Below are 23,245 nucleotides of genomic sequence, written 5' to 3'. Positions count from 1 at the left end.
CCTCAGTCAAGACATGGATCAATAGTTTTTTTAGATGTGTGAAACAAAATGGCATTGAAGTAAATGATTAGTTTAATAAAACACAGCAGATGCAAGTAGATAATGGATTATTCTTGCTTCAATGTCTTAAGCTACAGTCTTGTCTTACCACTACATTCCTAATGGTATTACAGACAAACAATGATCTATTGATCATACTTCTGCAAATTTCAATTGCCCACAATTATTTGAGATAAAGGGAGTTGAAAACTCGGGACAAGAAGTGTTGCTTAGTGAAAGTTGGAAAGAGTCAATTTTCTCAGTATTGATCAAATCAATACCGGGGAAGACAGGATGGTGGGAAGGGATTCATAAATTGACACAACCCATTTCCTCTATTGTGGACACACAACATCTCATAACTTGTCAGGAAGGCACAAAAGCGAATGCACTTCCTGAGAAGATTGAAGTGGGCCACTGTCATGTCAACCTTCTGCAGGAGCTCTATCGAGAGCGTCCTGACTGGCTGCATCACAATGTCACAGCTGCTGCAGAGAAAAAGATTGGAGGTAAATCTACTGGACCATTAATGTGGATCACTGGAGTCTTCCTCCCTTCCCCCACCCCTTCCCATCAACATGATCTATTGCGATCATTGTCTGAAGGGGGCAGTCAAAGTCCTTGAAGACCCCTTCCACCCCACATCCAGCATCTTTCAGCTGTTACCATCGGGAAAGATATACAGGAGTCTCAGAGCCAGAACCACCAGGCTGAGGCACAGCTTCTTCCCATGAGCATTGAGAATGCTGAACAATCAAAGGAAGCCCTCATATTAACCACCCAAGACTCTCATATTCACAAAACAATGTTTATTTATTCGTATATATGAATACTTGTCCTGCATATGTAATGTTTGTTTCTGTGTTATTTCTGTGTGTTTTTGCACTGAGGGTCAGAGAATGCTGTTTCGTCAGGTTGCATTTGTGCAATTAGAGACAACAAACGTGACTTGACTTGACTCTAGGGAGTTTCCACCTCCATGCACTTTAATTGTGTGATCAACTCCCCATCTGATCTGTTCTCAGCCTTTCCAGTGAAGCCCAATGTAAGCTTGAGAAAGAGCATCTCACCTTCTGACTCAGCAGTGAATTCAGAATTCCAGTTTCAAATTTTCAATATTCATCATTTCTATTTTCTCTTTTCTGCATTTATAGGGTTCACTTTCTCCAGATTCCCTAAGAGGGTATGGACCAAATACAGGCACATGGGACTTGCCCAGAGTGACAACTGCGTCAGCATGGATGCTGTAGGGCTCCATGGCTTTATGACTCTATAACATATCATTTGTAATTCAGCTCATTCATCAATCACTTTGTGTTAAGCGTTGCAGTGTGAACAAACAAGCTCAAACTATGAAGTCTGTACTACAGGCTTTAATTAGCTTCAAACTTGCACACAAGGTTCAGTCTCCTTTTTGGCTCCATGTGCTCTACTGCTACCCAAGGCCTGGCATAAGCCTTTATATGGGGCCAGAGACTGGCAGGGAGTAGGTGGGGCCAACCTCCCAGGTTACTTCCCTGCAGGTACAGTGGGTTGCCCCCTGCAGTAGGCAGGTAGGAATGCAGACAGGTGCAGACAGTCACAGTCCAGTGGTTGCATAACTACCCTTTGCTATTAGATAATCATAGTTTTACAGCATGTAAACAAGTTGAGTGGTCAACTTGACCATGCTGACCACCATGTCTTCCCAAACTAGTCACATTTGCCTGTGTCTGACCCACCTTTTAAATGTTTCCCGTAAATCTATAGCCCCTTTTACACAACGTCTTCAAGAAGGAAATACTGGAGGAGTCACGTGATGGTAGGAGAATACCAGCCCTCTCCAGAAAAGAAGAAATAAAGTGAAGAAAACACAAAGTTCAAGAAACACAAAACACAACAAATAAAAGATAAAGGTGTGGAGAAAAGAAAGAAAATGGCACCCAAGAAGGAAAAAGCAAAAATAATGGGAAAAAAAGAAGAAAAGACGCCGGAAGAGAAAGGAGAAGGCCTTACTTGCATGAAGAGGCAGTGAGCCATCGTGGAAGGAGGAGCCCACTCCTTGAGGTTGGTGGTGACCCCGCAGAGTCGCAATCTCCCAACTGCTGGACTGCAAAAATGGCTCTCTGAGCTAAAAAGTGAGCAATTGCGCACACTAAGGAAAAAGAAAACAGCTGAGGAGTGAACTTACACAGTGCGACCAGCTGACAGATGCCCGACAGCATCTCAGTTGGAAGAAGAGGAAAGCGACAGGAAAGGGAGTGATAGGAATGAAAAACAGCAACAGGAGGCCCAACAGATGACTAGTCCAGAAGAAAAGGACCAACAGCAAGAAGCTATGCAAAAAAATACCCAGCAAACTGAGGCAAGCAGCTCAACAAGAAAGTCAGAAGAGACACAGATACAAGGAAGAGAAGTAAAAGAGACAAACACAGGTGCAGGCACAGAAGAAGAAGACCAAGCTCTGCACAGAGGAATAGAAGGTAAAATAGATGGGCAGTATATAGATTTTAAAAAATTTCAAGAACAAATGAGAGCATTAAAAGAATGGTTGACATTAGAATTTAGTGAAATGAAAAGAAAAATGAAAAGTACAGAAGAAAAAGTGAGTAGAATAGAGCTGTTCATGACAGAAATAGGGAAAAGATTAGAAAATGTGGAAGAACGAGAAATGGCTGTATCATTCACTATAAAGTGAATGACTTAAGAAGAAAATTGGTGGTGCAAGTCTTGTGGCACCTACACCTCTTCCCTCATGGTTTTACAAAGGAGCTGTTTGACTGCCTCATGCAAGAACTTTGGTCCATTTGCATATGACAATAAATTCACCCCTGGGGTCGAGAGCAATAAACAAAAGTTTCAAGATTCCATACTGTAAATTGTTATATGGTTATATAGATGAGTATATGGCTGTAAGGGGGTTGGAGGGTTATGAGCAGGGAGTGGGTAGGTTGAACTAGCGGAGTTAACGTAAATCAGTGCAGACTAGAAGGGCCGATATGGCCTGTTTCCGTACTGTAAATTGTTATATGGTTATATGGAAGACAGTGACAAAAATTATTATAGAGCAGCACAATTAAGGTATTTATCAGATTTTTACCAGACAAGAGAAAAACCAGATTGGACTAAGATAGAGATAGATAAAATAGGGGAGAAGGATCATAAATTTTATAAGTGGGATGAAAAACTGGTGCAATATTAAAGTTCACCAGTAACTGCATCATTTACTCGATATATGGAAGAAGATTCACTTAGAAAGGAAAAAAAAACTACAAAAATTAGTATTGACGCAAAATCAACTAATCCCTTTCACAATAGATAACCTTTCCTTTAGAGAATGGGAGAGAAAAGAATTAAAAGAATAGAAAATTGTTTTTTGGGAAATAACTTATTAACATTTGAACAAATGAAGTACAAATATGGAATAACTCGGTACAATGTTTGCATACCACCAACTGAAAGCCTACTTAAAGGACAAATTGGGAAGCAGACTGAGGTTACCAGAAGGAAGCAGCTTTGAATATGTGATTACAATTTAGAGCATTGGAAAGATCTACCACTAACACTGATAGGAAGGATAAACTGTATTAAAATGAACATTTTTCCAAGGATATTATACTTATTTCAGGCACTGCCAATACAACTGACAGAAAAATTCTTCAAAGAGTTAAAGAAAATAATAAGGAAATTTTTATGGAGAGGGGGGAAACTGAGGATAGCACTAGATAAATTGACAGAATGTTATAAACAAGGAGGCTTACAATTGCCAAACTTTAAAAATTATTATAGAGCCGCACAATTAAGATACCTATCAGATTTTTATCAAACAAGGGAAAAACCAGACTGGACGAGATTAGAATTAGATAAAATAGGAGAAAAGATACCTGAACACATATTATATAAATGGGACGAAAAATTGGTACAACATAGAACTTCTCCAGTATTACATCATCTCCTCAATATTTGGAAGAAGATCCATGTAGAAAGAAATAAAACAAATTATCAATTACTAAAACTAATATTGACGCAAAATAAGCTACTCCCTTTTACAATAGTCAACCTTTCCTTTAGAGAATGGGAAAAAAAAGGATTAAAAGAATAGAAAATTGTTTTTCAGGAAGTAGATTCTTATCCTTTGAACAAATGAGAGATAAGTACAATATAACTGGAGATACAGCGCTGGCATATTACCAACTGAGATCCTACTTGAAGGATAAATTAGGAAGCAATCTGAGTTTACCAGAGGGAAGTAACCTTGAATATGTGATTACAGATACAATGTTAATCAAAAGATTTATAACAAATATGTATATTAAACTGCAAGAAAAGGAGAATGAGGAAACAAATGGTAAAACTAAACAAAAATGGGAACAAGATTTAAATATAAAGATAAAAAAGGAAACATGGGAGAAATTATGTTCTGGAACGATGAGAAATACAATAAATACGAGGCTACGTATGATACAATATAACTGGTTACACAGACTATACATTACACCGCAAAAGTTAAATAAATGGGACCCAACAGTATCTGATAGATGTTTTCGATGTAAAAAAGAAATGGGAACAACAATTCATGCAATCTGGACATGTGAGAGAGTAGAAAAATTTTGGGATGATCTCAATCAGATATTAAATAAAATAACAGAAAACAATATACCAAAGAATCCAGAGATCTTTCTCCTAAGTAACATAAAAAACAAAGAATTTGGAATTGATTTGGAGGATGCACAAAAAAGATTTGTTAAGATAGCCCTAGCCGTAGCAAAAAAATGTATTATGTCAACCTGGAAATTGGAAGATAATTTGAAAATACAACAATGGTATATAGAAATGAATAAATGTATTCCATTAGAAAAAATAACATATAGTTTAAGAAATAATATTGAAATATTCGAACAAGTATGGGAGCCTTACATTAAATACAATAGCGAAAACCTACCGGGGACAAACATTACCTAAGTTGATGGAAGGAGAAGGAAAGAAAAGAATGGACTCTGTAGAATTTCTGGTGTATTTTTGTTGAATGACAACATTGTCTGACTGAATTAATGCAACCTAGATTGTATACCTAAAATGGATGAGGGGGGGGGGGTGGGGGGGTGGCTTGGGAGGGGGGGGGGAGAAAAAGTCACTGTAAATGTGTGAAAAAGAAAAAGTGTATATCATGGCTATTGTGATTTATGGTGTGAAAAATAAAAAATTTAAAAAAAAGAATATGTGATTACAGACACAATGATAATTAAAAGATTTATAATGAACATGTACATCAAGCTGCAAGAGAAGGAAAATGGTGAAATAAACTATAAACCCCACAAAAGTGGGAAAAAGATTTAAACATAAAGGTAAAAAATGAAATATGGGAAAAGTTATGCTCTGGAACTATGAAGAATATAATAAGAATTCTTATTATATAAGAATATAATAAACACGAGGTTATGCATGATACAATATAATTTGTTACACCATGCCCCAAAAGTTAAATAAATGGGACCCAACAATATCCGACAGATGTTTTTGCTGTAAGAAGGAAACATGCAATTTGGGCATGTGAGAAAGTGAAAAAGTTCTGGGAAGATCTAAATCAGGTATTAAATAAAATCACAAAAAGCAACATATCAAAAAATCCAGAGATCTTTCTTCTAAGTAATATAAGAAGTAAAGAATTAGGCCTCAAATTGGATGAAGCGCAAAAAAAGATTTATTATGATAGCCTTAGCGGTAGCAAAAAAAATGTCTAATGTCAACTTGGAAATCAGAAGAGAGCCTGAGAGTACAGCAATGGTACATAGAAATGAATAAATTGGAAAAAATAACATAGAATAAAAAAAAATAAAGTTACATTATTTGAACAAATTTGGGAACCGTACATGGAACACAACAGAGAGGGCTTGCCTCGGACTTCCACCCCCTAAAATGACAGAATGATAAGAAGACAAAATAACATGATTCAGTGTGTAAAAGTAGATGACACGTTTTTCTTGTTTATTTTCATTGTTCAATGGGTTTATTGTATTGTATGTGTTGAACGTTAAATGGGTTTGGAGGGGGGTGGGAAGGGGGGAGGGAAGGTAGGGGGTAAAAAACGGGAGAAAACGCCAGTGTATATTTAAGAAGGAAATGTTTGTATGTATTTTGATTTATATGGTTCACATGTGGAAGTAGTCACAGCATCCAATCGACGTCTGTGTAAAAAGGTGAGCCATCACACTAGATGCCGACACTGTTGCGTTACACATTACGCCTCTTTTGCTTCCGGAATGCCACCAAGCTTTGTAAAATGGCACAATGGGACAGCATTATTTGAACGTTGAAAAAAAGCAAAACTGACCTAATGACGCATCTTCTTTCCAGCAGTATTGTGGGATCTCTGTATAAAAGGGGCTTCTGCCTCAGGTTTTAGATTCCCTCACACTGGGAGCAAGAATGTGACTTCTTGCTAAGTCCTCTTGATTTTAGAAACCTCTCTATACCTGAGGGAGAGAGGTCCCTGGCTATCCAACCCCTCCACATAACTCGGGTCTGCCAGCTCAGCAACATTTTTGTCAGTCTTTACAGCATTCCTTCCAGCTGAATGATACCTTTCCGTTAACTGGGTGACCAAAACTGTGCACAAAACTCCAAGTGCGGTCTCAACAATGTCTGCCCTGCCACTGCACTCAATACCATGACCACTGAAGACATGCATGTTAAATGCCTTCTCCACCACTGTATTGACCTGTGACTCCATTTTCTATGTACCTAAACCAGTGTTGCTGTCCTACATCACTTTCCAGGGCCTTGCCAATCACTGCGTAAGCCCTACTCTGGTTCAAATTTTCTGAAGTGCAACAGCTGATGCATATCCAAGTTGATCTGCCCACTGTTCCAGTTTTCAATTTTATTTACTGCAAGGTAGAAGCCAACTATGGCCATTTAAATACATGCCACCCAATTACACCCAAATTAATCTACAGCCCTGTACGTTTTGGAAGTTCAGAGGAAAGTGGAGCACCCGGAGGAAACACCGAATACGGGGAGAAACTCTTACAGTCAGCGGTGGATTGGAACCTGGGTCCGCTGGCACTATGATAATGTTGCGCTAATCGCTTCGCTAATTGTGCCATCATCTAGATCCTATTGGAATGTCAGACAATCTTGCTGATTTTTTCACTATACCATCAATTTTGGACACATCTGCAAACTTACCAACCAGGTCTACATTATCATCCAAGAAGTTAATAATGATGACTTAAAACAGTGAACCCAGCACTGATCACTGCTGCACACCATTGATGAGAGGCCTGCAATCTGAATAACAACCCTTTACCACTACCTTCTCTGTCCTACTATCAAGCCAATTTTGTATCTAAATGGAGACACACTAATAATCAAAATAGGACATAAGTAGTAAAGGGGAGGACATTCGGGAATGCACAAGAACAAAGAGATCTTGGAGTTATGGTGCAGCATTCCTTGAAGGTGGATTCCCATGTTGACAGGGTGGTTAAGAAGGCTTTTGATATGTTAGCCTTCATAAATCACAGCATAGAGTATAGGAGCTGGAAAGTGATGTCGAGACTGTTTAAGGCGTTGGTGAGGCCAGGTTTGGAGTATTGCGTTCAGTTCTGGTCTCCAAATTATAGGAAGGATATAGATAAGGTGGAGAGGGTGCTGAGAAGATTTACAAGGATGTTGCCTGGCTTAAAATACCTACAGTACAGAGAAAGATTGAAGAAGTGAGGACTTTATTCCTTGGAACATAGAGAGGGGATTTGATAGAGGTGTTTAAAATTATGAAGGGAATAGATAGACCAGATGCAAGTAGACTCTTCCCCCTGAGAGCAGGGGAGGTTGAAACAAGAGGACACAAGTTGAGGGTAAGGGGGCAAAATTTTAGGAGAAACATTAGAGGATGTTTCTTCTCTCAGAGAGTGGTGGCTGAATGGAATAATCTTCCGGAGGAAATAGTTGAGGCAGAGTCAATTCTTTCATTAAGAGGAGGTTGGATATATACATGGATAGGAGGGGGTTGGAGGGTTATGGGCAGAGAATAAGCAGGGGCATCTAGCGGAGTTGTTTGAGTGAAGCGGTGTGGGCTTGAAGGGCCGAGATGGCCTGTTTCCATGCCATAAACTGTTATATGGTTATATGAATTCTTCCAGTAAATAGTCTTCATCTCTGCATCCTGTGGGATCAGACCTTCAGGACGAGTCTACCATGCGGGATGATCTAGCAGTTCAATTTTACCTGCTCTCCATCATATCACAGACATTCCACGGAATCATTGATTAACAGCACATAAACAGGCTCTTTGGCCCATTGAATCTGCACCGACCATCAAACACTCACTGACACTAATCTCGCATTGCAGCAATTTTATTCTCCTCACAGTCTGAACTCTAATTCTACCACACACCTGCAAAGCAGGGGCAGTTTTCAACTCATCAAGTCTTTGAGGATGTGACAGAAAAGCCGAGCACTCAGAGAAAAACTACGTAGCCACAGAGAGAAGGCGCAAATCCCACAAAGACATCGCTGGAGATCAGGATTGAACCCAAGTCAATGGAACAGAGAGGCAGCGACTCTTCCAGTTGTGTCACGATGCTTCCTCGGGAACTGCCTTTAATTCTATCCATCTATCTTTCTCCACGACGTAAATTGTTTTTATCTCAACATTTTTCTGGTTTTGATGCAAGTGCCATTTACTTGAAATGTTAACTTGGTTTTGTGACAGTCTATAGACATGTTTATGGGAGATAAATTGGGGAAGGTTTGTTAGTGTAGGTCACATACAAACACTTTAAAACAGATCTTATTTTAAATACTGGAACTTTGCTCATGCTAGACATGTTGGCCCCAGAGCCTTTACAAAAGCTTTGGAGAGTGCCCAAGAGACTTAACTAATGAATTGCTGTTAAAAAAAAAGAACTTGTTGGAGCTGCAGACTGTCTGCAGTAGAACTTGCTGTTTTAAGAGAGTCATGTTGTTTTGCAAGCAGAGAGGGTACAACAGTCTTTCTCTCAGAGAGAGAGAGAGAGAGAGAGAGAGAGAGAGAGAGAGAGAGAGAGAGAGAGAGAGAGAGAGAGAGAGACAGATCAGTTCTACAGTTCTACAGTTCAGCAGCAGCAGCTGGGACTGGAACAGGACAAGCTAGCAAGCTTGTGGAAAACCCCATTTGGAAGATAGGTTGTGAGTGCTTAGTTCAGCCTGGTCAAAGCCCTTGTGTTCATGCAAGAAGAGAGGACTGGCTGATTAATGTTTCACTTGAAATAATGGAAACAAAAAGGAAGTCTGTGGTGACCTGAAAGAAAGAAGTTATCTTCTGGAAAACCCTGAGGGGGCAAGTTTCTTTGGCAAGACACTGAAGTGGCTGATTAAAAAGGAATCAGTTGTGGGTGTCCAGTGTACAACAAATCTCTCTCTAAAAACTGACAAGAACCTTCCTGCGCGGTAACCATTTACCTTTCAAGCACCAAAGTCTGGTGAACTTTATAAATGTTAAATTCTGTGCACAGTATAAGAATTGCCTGCAACCAGGGAACTTGGAGGAATGAGAAGTGAGATTGGACTGTGAATCAAAGAACTTTTCTGAACTTACACACACATTTCATATACGTGCAGTTAGAATTAGAAGGGGGTTAAGTTAGGTTATTTAAGTCAATAGAGATAAGTTAAAGTTTGTTCTGTTTTCATTTTTAAAGATAATTAGAAGCAACTTTTGTTTGAGTCACCATTTGTTTTGATGAATATCTATTGCTGCTGGGTTTTTGGGTCCTCTGGGCTGATACTAGTTTGCCTGTTTGCAAATGTTGCTTACCATCTTCTAAATTTTCTTGATTTAAAAAAAAATAATTTATTTACAACATGCTAGAGGCTGATTCTGGCCGATGAAACCCATAATGCTCAATTGCACCCAATTACCCGACCAACCCCTATGGCTTTTGGAGGTTGGAAGGTAGTCAGTGCACACCCATTACAGGAAGAATGTGCAAATTCCTAACAGCCAGCACCAGATCACCGGGAGAAGAATCTATGGAAGTCACTGCCCATTGAATCAGCGGAGGCTAGCCCAGTAAATATATTTCAGACAAGGTTGGATAGATTTTTACATAGTAGGGGAATTAAGGGATATGGGAAAAGGTAGGTAGGTGGAGATCAGATCAACCATAGTCTCATTGAATGGTTGGGCAGGCTTGATGGGCTGGATGGCCTACTCCTGCTATTTCTTGTGTTTTATGTTCTTTTGAGCTGTAATAGCGTGGTGCTAACCACTACACTAACCATACCTTCCCATCCCTCACAGCAGCCTTCTCTTATAATGTACTTACTCCAATATTCCATAGTGGTCAATCAGCTTTTTGACGGTGTCCTTGAACATGTAATATTTTCCCATCATTTCTTTGCAGTCCACAGAGTTAAGCAGCGGAGTGTTCACAAATCCTGGGCAAATGGTGTTGACACGGACTCCGTAGCCCGCCATCTTCGATGATGCCTGAAAGGAAAGCCAATGGATAGTCAACATCTTCCGTACCAAGCAGACCTGCCGAGCCCATACATCCTGAGGCAGGTGAAGAAGAATAAAGGCTGAGCACCCCATGAAACTGAGAATTCTGGAGCAAGAAGGAGACAGGAATTGTGTGCACCATCAGATTTTTTTTCAGTGCACCATTAAGGCCAGGTATTCATTTTGCCTTTGGGTAGAGTCCTTCACAATCCCTTACTTGTCGCCGTCTGAGTGGTGGGCCTTCTTCGTGAGTCTAAATAGGTTACTTCGAGAAAATAGCACCCTGGCTAAGGGGTTAGGGAGTTGCTGTGTTTTAGAATGAGGGGCGGATCACTCAGGACTGAGATAAGAAGAAATTTCTTCACTCAGCAAGTGGTGAATTGAGGGATCTGTGAAGGCTCAGCCACAAAATTCTTTCAAAACAAAGGCAGATGGATTTCTGGATACTAAAAGAAATGAAAACAGTTCACAAAACTGAAACCCAATCAGAAGATCACTCATGATCCCAATCAATAGAGGAGTACATCCCCTAGTATTCTAGATACGTTGAATTAGCCTCGATAAAGGGCTCTGCCTTAAATTGCTGACTGAGCCTTGAGCAGTGGTTCAGAATCGAAACGTTGAACGACCATTTTTCAACCATCGATGCTGTTGGAATGCAGTGCATTTTTACGTTTGGGCTGAAACTACTGGTCTGTAGCTGTGCTTCCAGCCCTTTTAGCAAAAGAAGAAGGCACTAACGCAATGCTGAAGAGGAGAAGCACAGACATTTTTCCTCGTGGGGCTGAGCTCTTCCAGCTGTTTCACTGACAATTTTGCCTCTGTGGTTATTTATCAACTCATTTAAAATTATACTTATTAACAGGATGCTGGAGGCAAGGTCCATCCCAATGTGTTTCTGAATGAAGGCAGGTAAGATTCAACCACGTTGGTGGGTCTGGGATTACATGTCAACCTGACTGTAACACGCTTGAAATCTGAAAAGAAGAGAATGGTGGTGACACCCAGCAGGTCAGGCATCTATAGAGAAAGAAAAAGCAGAGTTTATGTTTCAAGTCCGAGATCCTTTGTCAGAACTTGGAAAGAAAGAAAACAAGTTAGTTTCAGTTTGGAGGACTGATACTAACTCTACCTGAGGGCTGATGAAAAGTCTCATACCTGAAATATTAACTCACTCTCCTTTTCCATAGAGGCTACCTAATCTGCTGAGTGTTTCCAGCACATTCAATTTTCCTTCCTTTTGATTCCAATCCTATAACTGCTGTATGACTATATCTGTAACAGGACCACAAAGAGACATGAGCAAAAATTGCTGGCACTCCTGATGTGTCATTGCCCACAGACCAAGATAAATCTAGCCATTTGAAAACATTAACATTCTGGACATTTGTGATCTTGAATGGAATGGTGATTTCAACTTTGTCTGCCTTCTATAAACTGGCTACGATCACAATCCAGGCTGAAAAGAGGTATTGCTGCCACAAAACTCGCACCACCAGGTTCCAGACAGTGACTCCTCCTCCACCATCAGACGCCTCAGCAACAACTCAATCAGGGACTCATTTAAGAACTCTTGTGCATGAGTGGTAATCCTGCCCACAGGAATCTCAAGGTTGTATGTGTTGTCATGTTTGTTCTCTGACATTAAATCTGTAATCTGAAAATCTGAATCTACTGGTAATTCTCTGTGAAGCGGCTTCCCTAAGAAGCCTAATAGCCTGAGATTGTCTGATCTTGGAAGTTAAGCAGGCTCAGACTTGGTCAGTACTTGGAGGGGAGACCGCCTAAGAACACCAGGTGTGCTAGGTTTCTGTGAGGGGAGCTGGACAAAGTGGTGACTCTCAGTCTAACTTACGATAGACAAAAGTTAAAGAATTTCATGTATATTACATTCTAAATGTAGTATTACGTAACAATAATGTTTTACCTTTACCAAATTCAATCTAGATCAAAGGCCTGTGTAAGGGAGGATGGGAATCTGTGACATGAAGCCACAGGGATTGGTAGCTAATCCAAAACCCGCTGGCATGGCAGGGTTAAGAAATTCTGCAATGATTTACTGGGTAGAATTCTCCGCTGTTCCCTCACCACACCAAACTGCCACAGGGTGAACTCAAGAAAAATATGGATGAATGCATAGATGGGAGAAGAATGGAGGGACAAGATGCAGGGGACCGGGCAGAGTAATAGTTTGGCATAGACTAGATGGGCCAAAGGGCCTGTTTCGATGATTTTGCTGGTTCTAGAATCTTCAGCAGATTTCACATGTCCTCAAGAGCATATGAAATTCGGATTTAATCTGTCACTGTTAGCATGAGAGTGAAGTGAACTGGGAGAGTTAACGGCTGAGGGAGGAAACAATAACGTGTGTACTCACTGCAATCGCCCTGGTGAAACCAACGACACCGTGTTTTGTTGCTGTGTACACTGGTCCATGTGGAGCTGGGTAGATACCTTAAAAAGATAAAACAGAGTAATCAAAAGCAAAGAGGTTAACAAGAAACTCTACTGAGGTTGAAGACGGGGGAAATATACCAATAAGCTGGAGAAACTCAATAGGTCATGTAGCATCCACTGAAAGTAAGGGGTAATCAATGTTCCAGTCTGAGGGATAAGGAAAGAGGGAGGGATTGAAGGGAAAGGCTATACAGTAAAACCCCTGGCATCTGGGATTTATAAATGCCGGACAAGTGTATTTTCTGGTTGCTTGAAACTTACGATGCCAAATTAATACACCTGCATTAAGAATAAACAGTTTAAAAGACAAAAATACTATAATGTACTTACACTGAACAAATTTGACTTGCATGAATATATAAATCTCAAAGCATTTTACTTTATTTTCAGTCACAACCTTTGGAAATGTTTAACTGTTGCTGCATCTGCAGGTTCCTCCTCCTCCATGGAGCCGCAATAAAGACTAACAATAACATTACAGATAATTAACTCCCCCCCCCCTCCTCACCCAGGTTTACAGATAAAGCCTCAGACCAGGATGACTTTTATCAAGCAGGGATAAGGTGACACTTAAGAGAGTCACCCAATGGTGAACGGCATCAACCAGTTCTTCATCCGGGGCGACGCCATTGCTATTTCACACAACTTTATTCAAACAGCTGCTACGAGCAAAGCACGACCAAGGCTGAGTATTTGCTCCCATCTTCACCAAAGGTTTATGTGTTATTTCAGAGGACATTTACTTTAACAATTTTAAAAATACATATTTTTTATCTATTATTTTATTCTAATTGATTTTAATTTAAAAAATTTATTTTCCTCGATTTTTTTTTGCCAGTTTCTTGTTTCTGGTTGCTTGAATTCTGGATACCAGGGATTCATTCTAAAGTACCTTGTGTTGCATGATCTTTTAACCAAAAGACTGAAGTACTGGAACTGAAGGCTTTTATTAGCTGGAGATGGACAACATCTCTTGAGTTGCTGGCTCACACTGACCCGGACTCGAACTGGGGGCAGGGTTGTGGCATGACAACCTTTATGGGGAATAAAGGGAAGGAGTCACGAGTCATGGGAAGTGAGGTCAAGGTATTTACATACACAAGTGGTTTCACCACATTCAACCCCTCTTTTAAAAAAGGAAGTCCCAGTGGAGGTGCAGTGAAGTCAAGTGCCCTCATAAGTCCAGTCTGTCCAGCGGCCTCCTTTGGCATTGTTACTGAAGTACCTCTGGTGGTGTGGTGACCCCCCTCCCCACCATCAGTGGTGGTTGCTCCTTCTCGGTCGGATCAGCCAGGGGGCTTGGCTGAGCCGGGGGGGGTGGGGGTGGGCGTGTGTTTACCGGTTGGCGGTTTGGTCGAGGGATGGGAGTAAGAATCTGAGGCCCTGGAGAGCTGGGTGGGGGGGGAATACCTGACTATTGGTAAGGAGTGGGAGTCCAGATGCTCCCATGCATGCCAGGTCTCGAATGGATACTGTGTACTCACATCCATCCTGGAATGCCATGTAGGCATACTGTGGGTTGGCGTGGAGCAGCTGGACCCTCTTAACTAGTGGGTCGGACCAATGGGCCCTTGCATGTTTCTGCAGGAATACTAGTCCAGGGGATGTCAGCCAGGTAGGTAAGGTTGTTCCTGACACCAATCTCCAGGGGAATGTAAAGAGACTCTCATGAGGTGTCTCGGTGGTGGCCGTACACAGGAGGGACTGGATAGTATGGAGGGTCTCTGGGAGAACCTCTTGCCAGTGGGGGATAGGGAGGCCCTTGGACTTTAAGGCCAGTAGTACTGCCTTCCAGACAATTCTTCTGTTCCACCTGGCTGATGCCTTTAGGGTTATAGCTGGTGGTACGGCTAGAGTCAATGTCCTTAGACAGCAGAAATTGGTGCAGGTTGTCGCTCATGAAGGACGAACCCCTGTCACTGTGGACATAGCAGGGGTATCTGAAAATGGTGATCAGGTTGTTCAGAACCTTTTTGACGGTGGCTGCAGTCATTTCCGGACAGGGGATGGTGAGAGAGAACCACAAGTACTCATTAAAGATGGTGATGAAGTTCACATTGCAGGAGTCCTTTGAAGTCCATACTTAGACGTTCAAAGGGGCCAGTAGCCTTGATCCTGTCGGACCTCCCCAAAGTGTCCCTTTTTCCGGCAATTGGTGCAGGTGGTGTCTTTGGCAGGGCAGCATTTTTTCGGGTGCTTGCCCTGCCCGCAGAAATAGCATGTCAAGAGGTTGCTGATGGCGCCGGAAGTCAGGTTGGAACGGGAGTGGGTTTGCGATCCCGCTTCCCAAGACGGATGTGCCCATGTTCCCCACGAGGTCGACGCGTGCTCGCTGGAGAATGATTCATTGCTGTGGATGGCCCCTTCTAGGGTATTCACCAGCTCAATGGTTGAGGTAGGCTCAACCGTTTCTGTTCGAGTAGCCTTTGCCTCATGTAGTCGGTACGGGTGCCTGCTATACAGGCATCTCTCATCAGTAGCTGTGCATGAAAGTTACAATACCTTACAATCTCCTGCAGGGCCCTGACAAAGTCATTAAATGTCTCCCCGGGTCACTGCCTGCGTGAGTGGAGAACATGCCGTGCATAGACCTCGTTCACCTGTACCTTGTACTGGTGTTTTAGGATGTCCGTGGTGTCTCCATAAGCTTAGCAGTCCCAGACCATCCAGTAGATCCGTTGCCCGATGCATGAGAACAGTAGATGGAACTTATCTTCGTCATCCTGGATCACATCTGCAGAGGCTGAGAGGAATCTTTCGAAGCAGCTATGCCAGAGAGAGAATTTGTCAGCTGCTTTGGGTTCTCTTGGATCCATTTCCAAGCGATCCAATTTCAGATACTGGTCTGTGTTCTGGGGAAGCAAAAAGCTAGCTAATAAAGTTGATGCACAATCAATTAACCAAAAGACTGAAGTAGTGGAATTGAAGGCTTTTATTAGCTAGAGATGGACAGTATCTCTTGAGTTGCTGGCTCACACTGACCCAGGGTTGAACTGGGGGCAGGGTTGTGGAATGACAGCCTTTATGGGGAAAAAAGGGCAGGAGTCACCTGTACCTTGTACTGGTGTTTTAGGATGTCCATGGTGTCTCCATAAGCTTAGCAGTCCCAGACCATCCAGTAGATCTGGTGCCCGATGTATGAGAACAGTAGATGGAACTTGTCTTCGTCATCCTGGATCACATCTGCAGAGGCTGAGAGGAATCTTTCGAAGCAGCTATGCCATAGAGAGCAGGGTCGAACATGCAAGATCAAGGTTTTTACATACGCAAGTGGCTTCATCACACTTTGATGAAGGGCCCAGGCCCTCAACTTTGGTCGCTCTTTACTTTGTATGGATGCTGCGTGACCTGCTGAGTTTTTCTAGCACGTTGCAATCAAAACAGAGAATTATTCAGCATCTGCACCATTGTAAAATACCCCAGGCAAATGCAATTTGACATTGAGTCTGTTCCGAATCATGGGTCCTCTACCGGCATCACCTACGACTCCTAGAACGCTTCCATCAGCTCTGCTCCATCCTCAACATTCATTGGAATGACTTCATCACCAACATCGAAGTACTCGAGCTGGCACAGTCCGCAAGCATCGAATCCACGCTGCTGAAGACACAACTGCGCCGGGTGGGTCACGTCTCCAGAATGGAGGACCGTCACCTTCCCAAGATCGTGTTCTATGGCGAGCTCTCCACTGGCCACCGAAACAGAGGTGCACCCAAGAAGAGGTACAAGGGCTGCTTAAAGAAATCTCTTGGTGCCTGCCCCATTGACCCCCGCCAGTGGGCTGATCTCGCCTCCAACCGTGCATCTTGGTGCCTCACAGTTCGGCGGGCTGCAACCTCCTTTGAAGAAGACCGCAGAGCCCACCTCACCGACAAAAGACAAAGGAGGAAAAACCCAACACCCAACCCCAACCCACCAATTTCCCCCTGCAACCGTGCCTGCCTGTCCCGCATCGGACTTGTCAGTCACCAACAAGTTTGCAGCAGACGTGGATGTTACCCCTCCATAAATCTTCATCCGCGAAGCCAAGCCAAAGAAGAAGCAAGAAAGAAAGAAGAAGATAGGGAAGAAAGGAAGAAAGTAGATTCAGACGGAGAGCGATTTAGAGATAGGGAATCCAAAGCTTCAGCGTCCAGGCAGCTGGAAGCCATCAATGAAAATCTGGGCCGGGCCAAGTAGCTAAAGCTGAAGGAGCACAGAGGCCTTGGTAGGGGCGCAGAGACTTTAATAATTGAAATATGATACCTCAATCCAGTTTGCACAATTCTAACAGAATGCAATTTAATTTCATTATCTGACGTCTGCTTGCATTTACTATTCGAAACAGAAACTATTTAATGACAAAACTATTTAAAATTATGAAGGAATTAGAAAGGGTCTAGAACTTAATGTTATGATTAAATGCAAAGAGTTTAGGGGTTGAGAATGAGAGCAACAAATTTATTGAGAAAGATATAATGCATTCCTGGGTAGCTGGAAAGCAGAATAATTAAAAAAATTAAAGAGACTGAGTGCATGCTGTCAGGAGTGTTATCCATTTAAATTTTTAAATATAGACATGCAGCACAATAAAAGATCCTTCCTCCCCATGGGTCCACGCTGCCCAATTACATCCAGTTGACCTACAACCCAGTTACATGTTGAAAGATGGGAGGAAACCGGAGCACTTGGAGTAAATCCAGGAAGACACAGGGAGAATGTATTTAGCTTTGGGGTGGGGGGAGGTGAATTAATGACTTAACTTTATTGTCACATATGTGGTGTAATATTTATAACACACATGCAATTTGTGGTATATATGTGTGGCATGCCTCTGACCCCTTTTGGTCATATCCAGAAGTCAAACACATTTATTGCCCTTTAGAGGAGTGACAAGGTTGGTTTTGTTACGAGCCCAGAAGACCCCAAAACCCAGCAGCAACAGATATTCACCAAGACAAATGGTTTCTTGAACAAAAGTTGCTTTTAATTATCTTTAAACATGAAAACAGAATCACACTTCAACTTAACTAACCTAACTTAATCCCCTTCTAATTCTAAGCGCCCATGTACGTAATGTGTGCGTGCGTGCGTGCGTGGGTGCGTCCGTGCGTATGTGTGTGTGTGTGTGTGTGTGTGTGTGTGTGTGTGTGTGTAAGTTCAGAAAAGTTCTTTGCTTCACAGTCCAATCTCACTTCTCATTCCTCCAAGTTTACTGGTTGCAGGCCATTCTTATATGCTGCACAGAATTTAATATTTATGAAGTTCACCAGGCTTTGGTGCTTGAAAGGTAAATGGTTCCCACTCAGGAAGGTTCTTGTCAGTTTTCAGAGACAGATTTGTTGTTCCAGGACATCCACAACTGATGTACTTCCATTAGCCACTTCGGGGTCTTGCTGACAAAACTTGTCCCTTCAGGGTTCTCCAGATGATAACCTCTTTCTTTCAGGTCAACACAGAGTTCCTTTTTGTTCTCTTATTCCAAGTGAAACATTAGACGGCCAGTCCTCTCCTCTTGCAAGAACCACAAGAGCTTTGGCCAGGCCATCTTCCAAATGGGGTTTCCACAAGCTTGCCAGCTTGTCGTGTTCCAGTCCTAGCTGGTGTTACAGACTGTAAGACTGCAGAACTGATCTCTGTGTGTGTCTCTCTCTCAGAGAAAGCCTGATTGACTCTCTCTGTTTCCAAAACTGCATGACCCTCTTAGAATAGCTGCAGACAATCTGCAGCTCCAACAAGATCTTTCATCTGTTGCCTTTTATAAACAACAATCCATTAGTGAAGCCTCTTGAGCACTCTCCAAATCTCTTACGAAAGCTGTGGAGCCAATATGTCTAGCATTAGCAGAGCTCCAGTATTTCAAATAAGATCTGTTTTAAAGTATATGTATGTGACCTACTCTAACAGACCTTTCCCAATTTATCTCCCAAAAACATATCCAGATACTCAAATCACAGTTTCATTCATTGTTTTCAGGATATAAACATTAGCTTGCAACTCATATAGTAAAATAATGTGTCTTTTTCATGACACCAACTGATCTCTCTCTCTGTAAATCTGCACTTCTGCACTGTGTCTTGTACTATGTGTGAGATGTCTAGCTGGACTTCTCTCATAACAAACTCTCTAGCTACTTCTCAGTACAGGTGACAATGTACTTGAACTTGGCAATTTTTCACTGGTAATGTCAGTATGCCAGAGAGTTAAGGGGTACGATATTTGTCTAAAATTTGAGGGAGTTAACAGCTTTCGTCAGTCTGATGATTCTGATCAAGCATCCTGGACCTGAAATCTGTTTCTTTTTGCAAAGATGCTGCCAAGTTTTTGTGTTTTAATGTCAGATTCCCAGCATCTGTTTTTATTTGTAATGTTGATCTGTTTGATTGCATTGATCAGCATTTGCTGATGGAATTCCTTCCTACCACTGCCACCAACTTCTTGCCATGAGCGCGCCTTGTTTATCATGCACCGGCATAGTTCGGGGGTGTTTGTGGAAGTGTTCAGATGGATAAAAAACACCACTTTCCAGTGGCTCCCACTGCTCCATGTCGCACCTCAGCTGCTCAACAAAGACATAATGCCTGCAGCCTTTGAGCAGGGCAAGGTGGGAAACATGACACCAGCCAGGAAATTCCAGTAGCATGCTGATTACCCCAAAGCAACTTACTCAGTGTATCAGTGATCAAGAATTCTTGAGGAACATTGCATGCAGCTGATCAAAGTCTTTGACAGCTCAGTTGCTGTAGGAAAGGTGGCTACCGATTTGCACACAGTAAGCTCCCATAAATAATACCCAGTGTATTTGGGATGAACTGACTCACATCACTAGGTTCAGAATATTTGCTCCCCCTCCACCATTAGACTCCTCAACAACAAACTCAAGAGACTCATTTAAGGACTCTTTCTGCACTGTATTGATTTTTTTTCTCTGTATTTCAGGTTGTTTACATTTCTTTATTTGTTTACATGTATACATGTTTTCTTGAGTATAGTTTTTTGGACTATTAATAAGTGGTAATTCTGTCTCACCCACAGGAAAAAGAATCTCAGGGTTGTCATACATGTACTCTGACAGTACGTTGAACTTTGAGTGGAATATGCAAGCATGCTGGAGAAACTCAACAACCATTGGAAGTAAAGGGTAGCCAACATTTCAGGCCTGAGCCCTTCATCAAGGTTTGCCCAGATTATAAAGCACTTCTTCACCTCTTACCAACAATTACTTGCCTTTGCGGGTGAATTAATGAGTGAACTTTATTATCACATAATTTACATATTATTTATAGCACAAACCCAAAGGGCTCGGGGCCAAAACGTCAACTTAATCGGGCATCCTATGGATGCTGAGTGATCACTTGAGTTTCTCCAGTACTGTTGTGCACTGTACTATCTGCAGATTTTCCTGGATACCTCTACTAGTTCTGGTGCATTATTGACTCAAATAGGTCCACTTTTCAAAACAAGTAATTGTGTGGATTTTGCAAATTCTTCCAGCGACCTTGATTCCTTCAAGCTCTCTTCTTTTTGTGCACTTTCTGAAGTCATGTTGATTGGTCCATGAAAATACTAGAAAATAGGAGCAGACTGAGCTATTCATTCTGCAACCCTGTCCATCATGGGTGATTTGCACTCACTCTGATCTTCTCATTGACACTTCAGTTCCTGTTTCCCATAATGCCAATTTAAGCATCTTTTAAAGATTTACCTCCCACAAAATGGCCCAGCCCCTGCAACCCGCCAGGAGAGAGAGTTTCAGAAACTTGGCTACCTGGTACCAACATAGTATCAGGCGCATTGAAGATTGTTATGATCAACAGAAGCAATTTGTCTTTTGAGACATTTAAATATAATTTACCTAACCACACATTCTTCTGATATTTCCAATTGCGATCCTTTTTGAGGGAAAAGTGTGGACCATTAATGATCCTACCAATGTGCTCAGACATGGAAATTCTAATTTAAAAAGGGAATACAACCAAATTTATCTCTAATATACAAGCTCTGATCCAAGATCAAATCCCAAAATCTGGACTACATAGATTGAGGGAGAGATGGAAATCGGATTTGGGCATTGTTATAGATCCACAATCCTGGTCAGATCTATGTGTAGATAGTACGAAGATGGAGGGGAGATGATAGAAAAAGAACATAATAGAATTGTTTGTAAAGAGAGGGGCAAACAGAGAGTAAGAAGTGGGGAATCTTTAAAATGCATATATTTTAATGCTTGGAGCATTGTAAGGAAGGTGGATGAGCTGATGGTATGGATTGACACTTGGCAGTATGGGAGCGTGGCAAGATGGCATAGAGACTAGACCTATAATCCCTGCCCTCTCTGGTCAGACTTTTAAGTGCCTGTTTTTTTAACCCTTTATTTTTTATTTAAAACTTTAATTTTCAGTTTGATATTTTGGTGAGGCATTATGGCTGGCTAATGCAAAAGAAATCTAAGCCTCAGTTACAAAAGAAAATACAGTTTTGAAGTGCAGAAGACTTGGGGCCTAAATGACTTGGAATAGCCTCAGATCCATTTTCAGTGATCCCCAAGCTTCAACGATCGCCTGTGGGGACAAAAGTTAAGGTAACAGCTACTCACCAGTCTCAAGGTGGTGCTGGTTTGACCCGTTCTGCGGAGGAAGGAGTGCGCTCCTGAGAAGTCGGGCACGAGCCTGGAGACGTGTTACAATGAACACCCCCGATGGAAGAGACGGAAGTGCGGAGGAAGAAGATTGTGACGGCAGACACGCAGTCTACAGCGACTGTGGGCTTGGGTGGCACCGGTAATTACGGAGCACTCCGTAATTTTATGAAAAAATGGTCTGCGGGGGGACGGTAGCGACGACCCCCTGAGGAATTCGAGGGGGTCGTCGTTGGGTATCCAAACTCGCAGCAAAATGACTAGAATGCTGCACAGGAAATGGAAGAAGAGCTGGAAGAAAGTGAGTTACAACTTATGGAATTGAATCCTGCATTTCAAACTGCACCTCAGCCTGTTTATATGATGCTTGAAGGTATTGCTTCTTATTTGGATGCTATTACTGGTCAATTGAACCAGCTGGTTCAAATGAATACTAATATGATTTCAGACCTAACTGTGATTAAGGCAGAAGTTAAAGAAAATCGGGAAAACTTAAAAAAATTTGAAGCTTCTTTTTCTGAATGTAAACAACAGGTACAATCCAATACAGAAACAATAGTAAAGGTGGAAAATTCAGTTAAAGATTTAGGAGTCCAGGAAAAAGAGTTAATTAAAAAAATGGACTATTTGGAAAATCAAAGCAGAAGAAATAATGTGAAAATTATGGGTTTGCCAGAAGGTCAAGATCCTGTCAAATTTTTTAAAAATTGGATTCCCCAGAAGTTGGGGGAAGAGTCTTTTCCTGATGGATTGGTATTGGAAAGAGCACATAGAGCTTTAAGAAGACCACCCTACCTGGTCAACCTCCAAGAGCTGTAATAGTTTGTTGTTTGAATTGTTTGGACAGAGAGACAATTCTTCAACTTGCAGTTCAAAATGTAAGACAAAGGCAAGCTCCAATGATGGTTCAGAATAGTAGAGTTTTCTTCTACCCTGATTTGAGTCAAGATATCATCAGACACCAAAGTGAATTTAATCCAGTTAAAGATGTTTTATGGTGTAAAGGTTACAAATTTGCTTTTCATTATACTGCTGTGTTGAAAGTGTTTTATGGAAACTATCAGTCTCAATTTCTTGAGAGTGAGCATGAGACAATGGTTTTTGCTAATTTGCTACCAGATGTCAGAGGACAAAGAAGAATTCCATCATTATCTCCTAAAAGAAAATCTGATGGACTTGGAAATGGGCAAAATGGCAGAAATGGAAAGAACGGGAATGGAAAGAGTTCACCTACTCTTGAAATGAGTTCACCATCTGGACTGGAATCTCAATGCTGTATTTTTTTTTGTAATACGTTAATATTTTTGATTGGCTGGCTGGGGAGGAGGGGATTGTACTAACTTCTTTGTTAGTCATCAGTCACTAGTGAGTAATCCACAACCAGATTTTTTAAGGAGTTACCTTTTGGTAGTTTTTTTTGTTGTTTTTCTTATCTCTTATTAACGAATATTATTTTTATTTGGAGGGCCTATATATTTTAATTTGAGGGTCCTATATAAAAAAATTCTCTATTTTTTCTTTGTTATTGTTAATTTTGTGATTATTTTTGGTATTTAGGAATTGTATTAGATATGTCGAATTTGAAATTTGCTACCTTTAATGTTCAGGGATTAAACAACCCGATCAAGCATAAGCGAGTTTTGGCTTACATTAAACTTAATAACAAT

At 41.5% G+C, this 23,245-nt stretch overlaps 1 protein-coding gene across 1 annotated transcript in view; it reads right to left on the bottom strand.

Annotated features, from left to right (window-relative positions):
- LOC138764726 (15-hydroxyprostaglandin dehydrogenase [NAD(+)]-like) overlaps positions 1-23,245 on the bottom strand; it is a 98,978-nt gene that overhangs the window by 6,386 nt on the left and 69,347 nt on the right. The window contains exons 5-6 of the mRNA XM_069940982.1: positions 12,882-12,958; positions 10,329-10,492 (exon numbers count right to left, since the gene is read on the bottom strand). Of these exons, the coding sequence (XP_069797083.1) occupies positions 10,329-10,492; positions 12,882-12,958 (241 nt within the window). The remainder of the gene's footprint in view (positions 1-10,328; positions 10,493-12,881; positions 12,959-23,245) is intronic.

Source organism: Narcine bancroftii, chromosome 1 (assembly GCF_036971445.1).
Source record: "Narcine bancroftii isolate sNarBan1 chromosome 1, sNarBan1.hap1, whole genome shotgun sequence".
Classification (NCBI taxonomy): Eukaryota; Metazoa; Chordata; class Chondrichthyes; order Torpediniformes; family Narcinidae; genus Narcine; species Narcine bancroftii.
The sequence above is the reverse complement of the archived record's forward strand: the minus strand, read 5'-3'. Positions and strand labels throughout refer to the sequence as shown.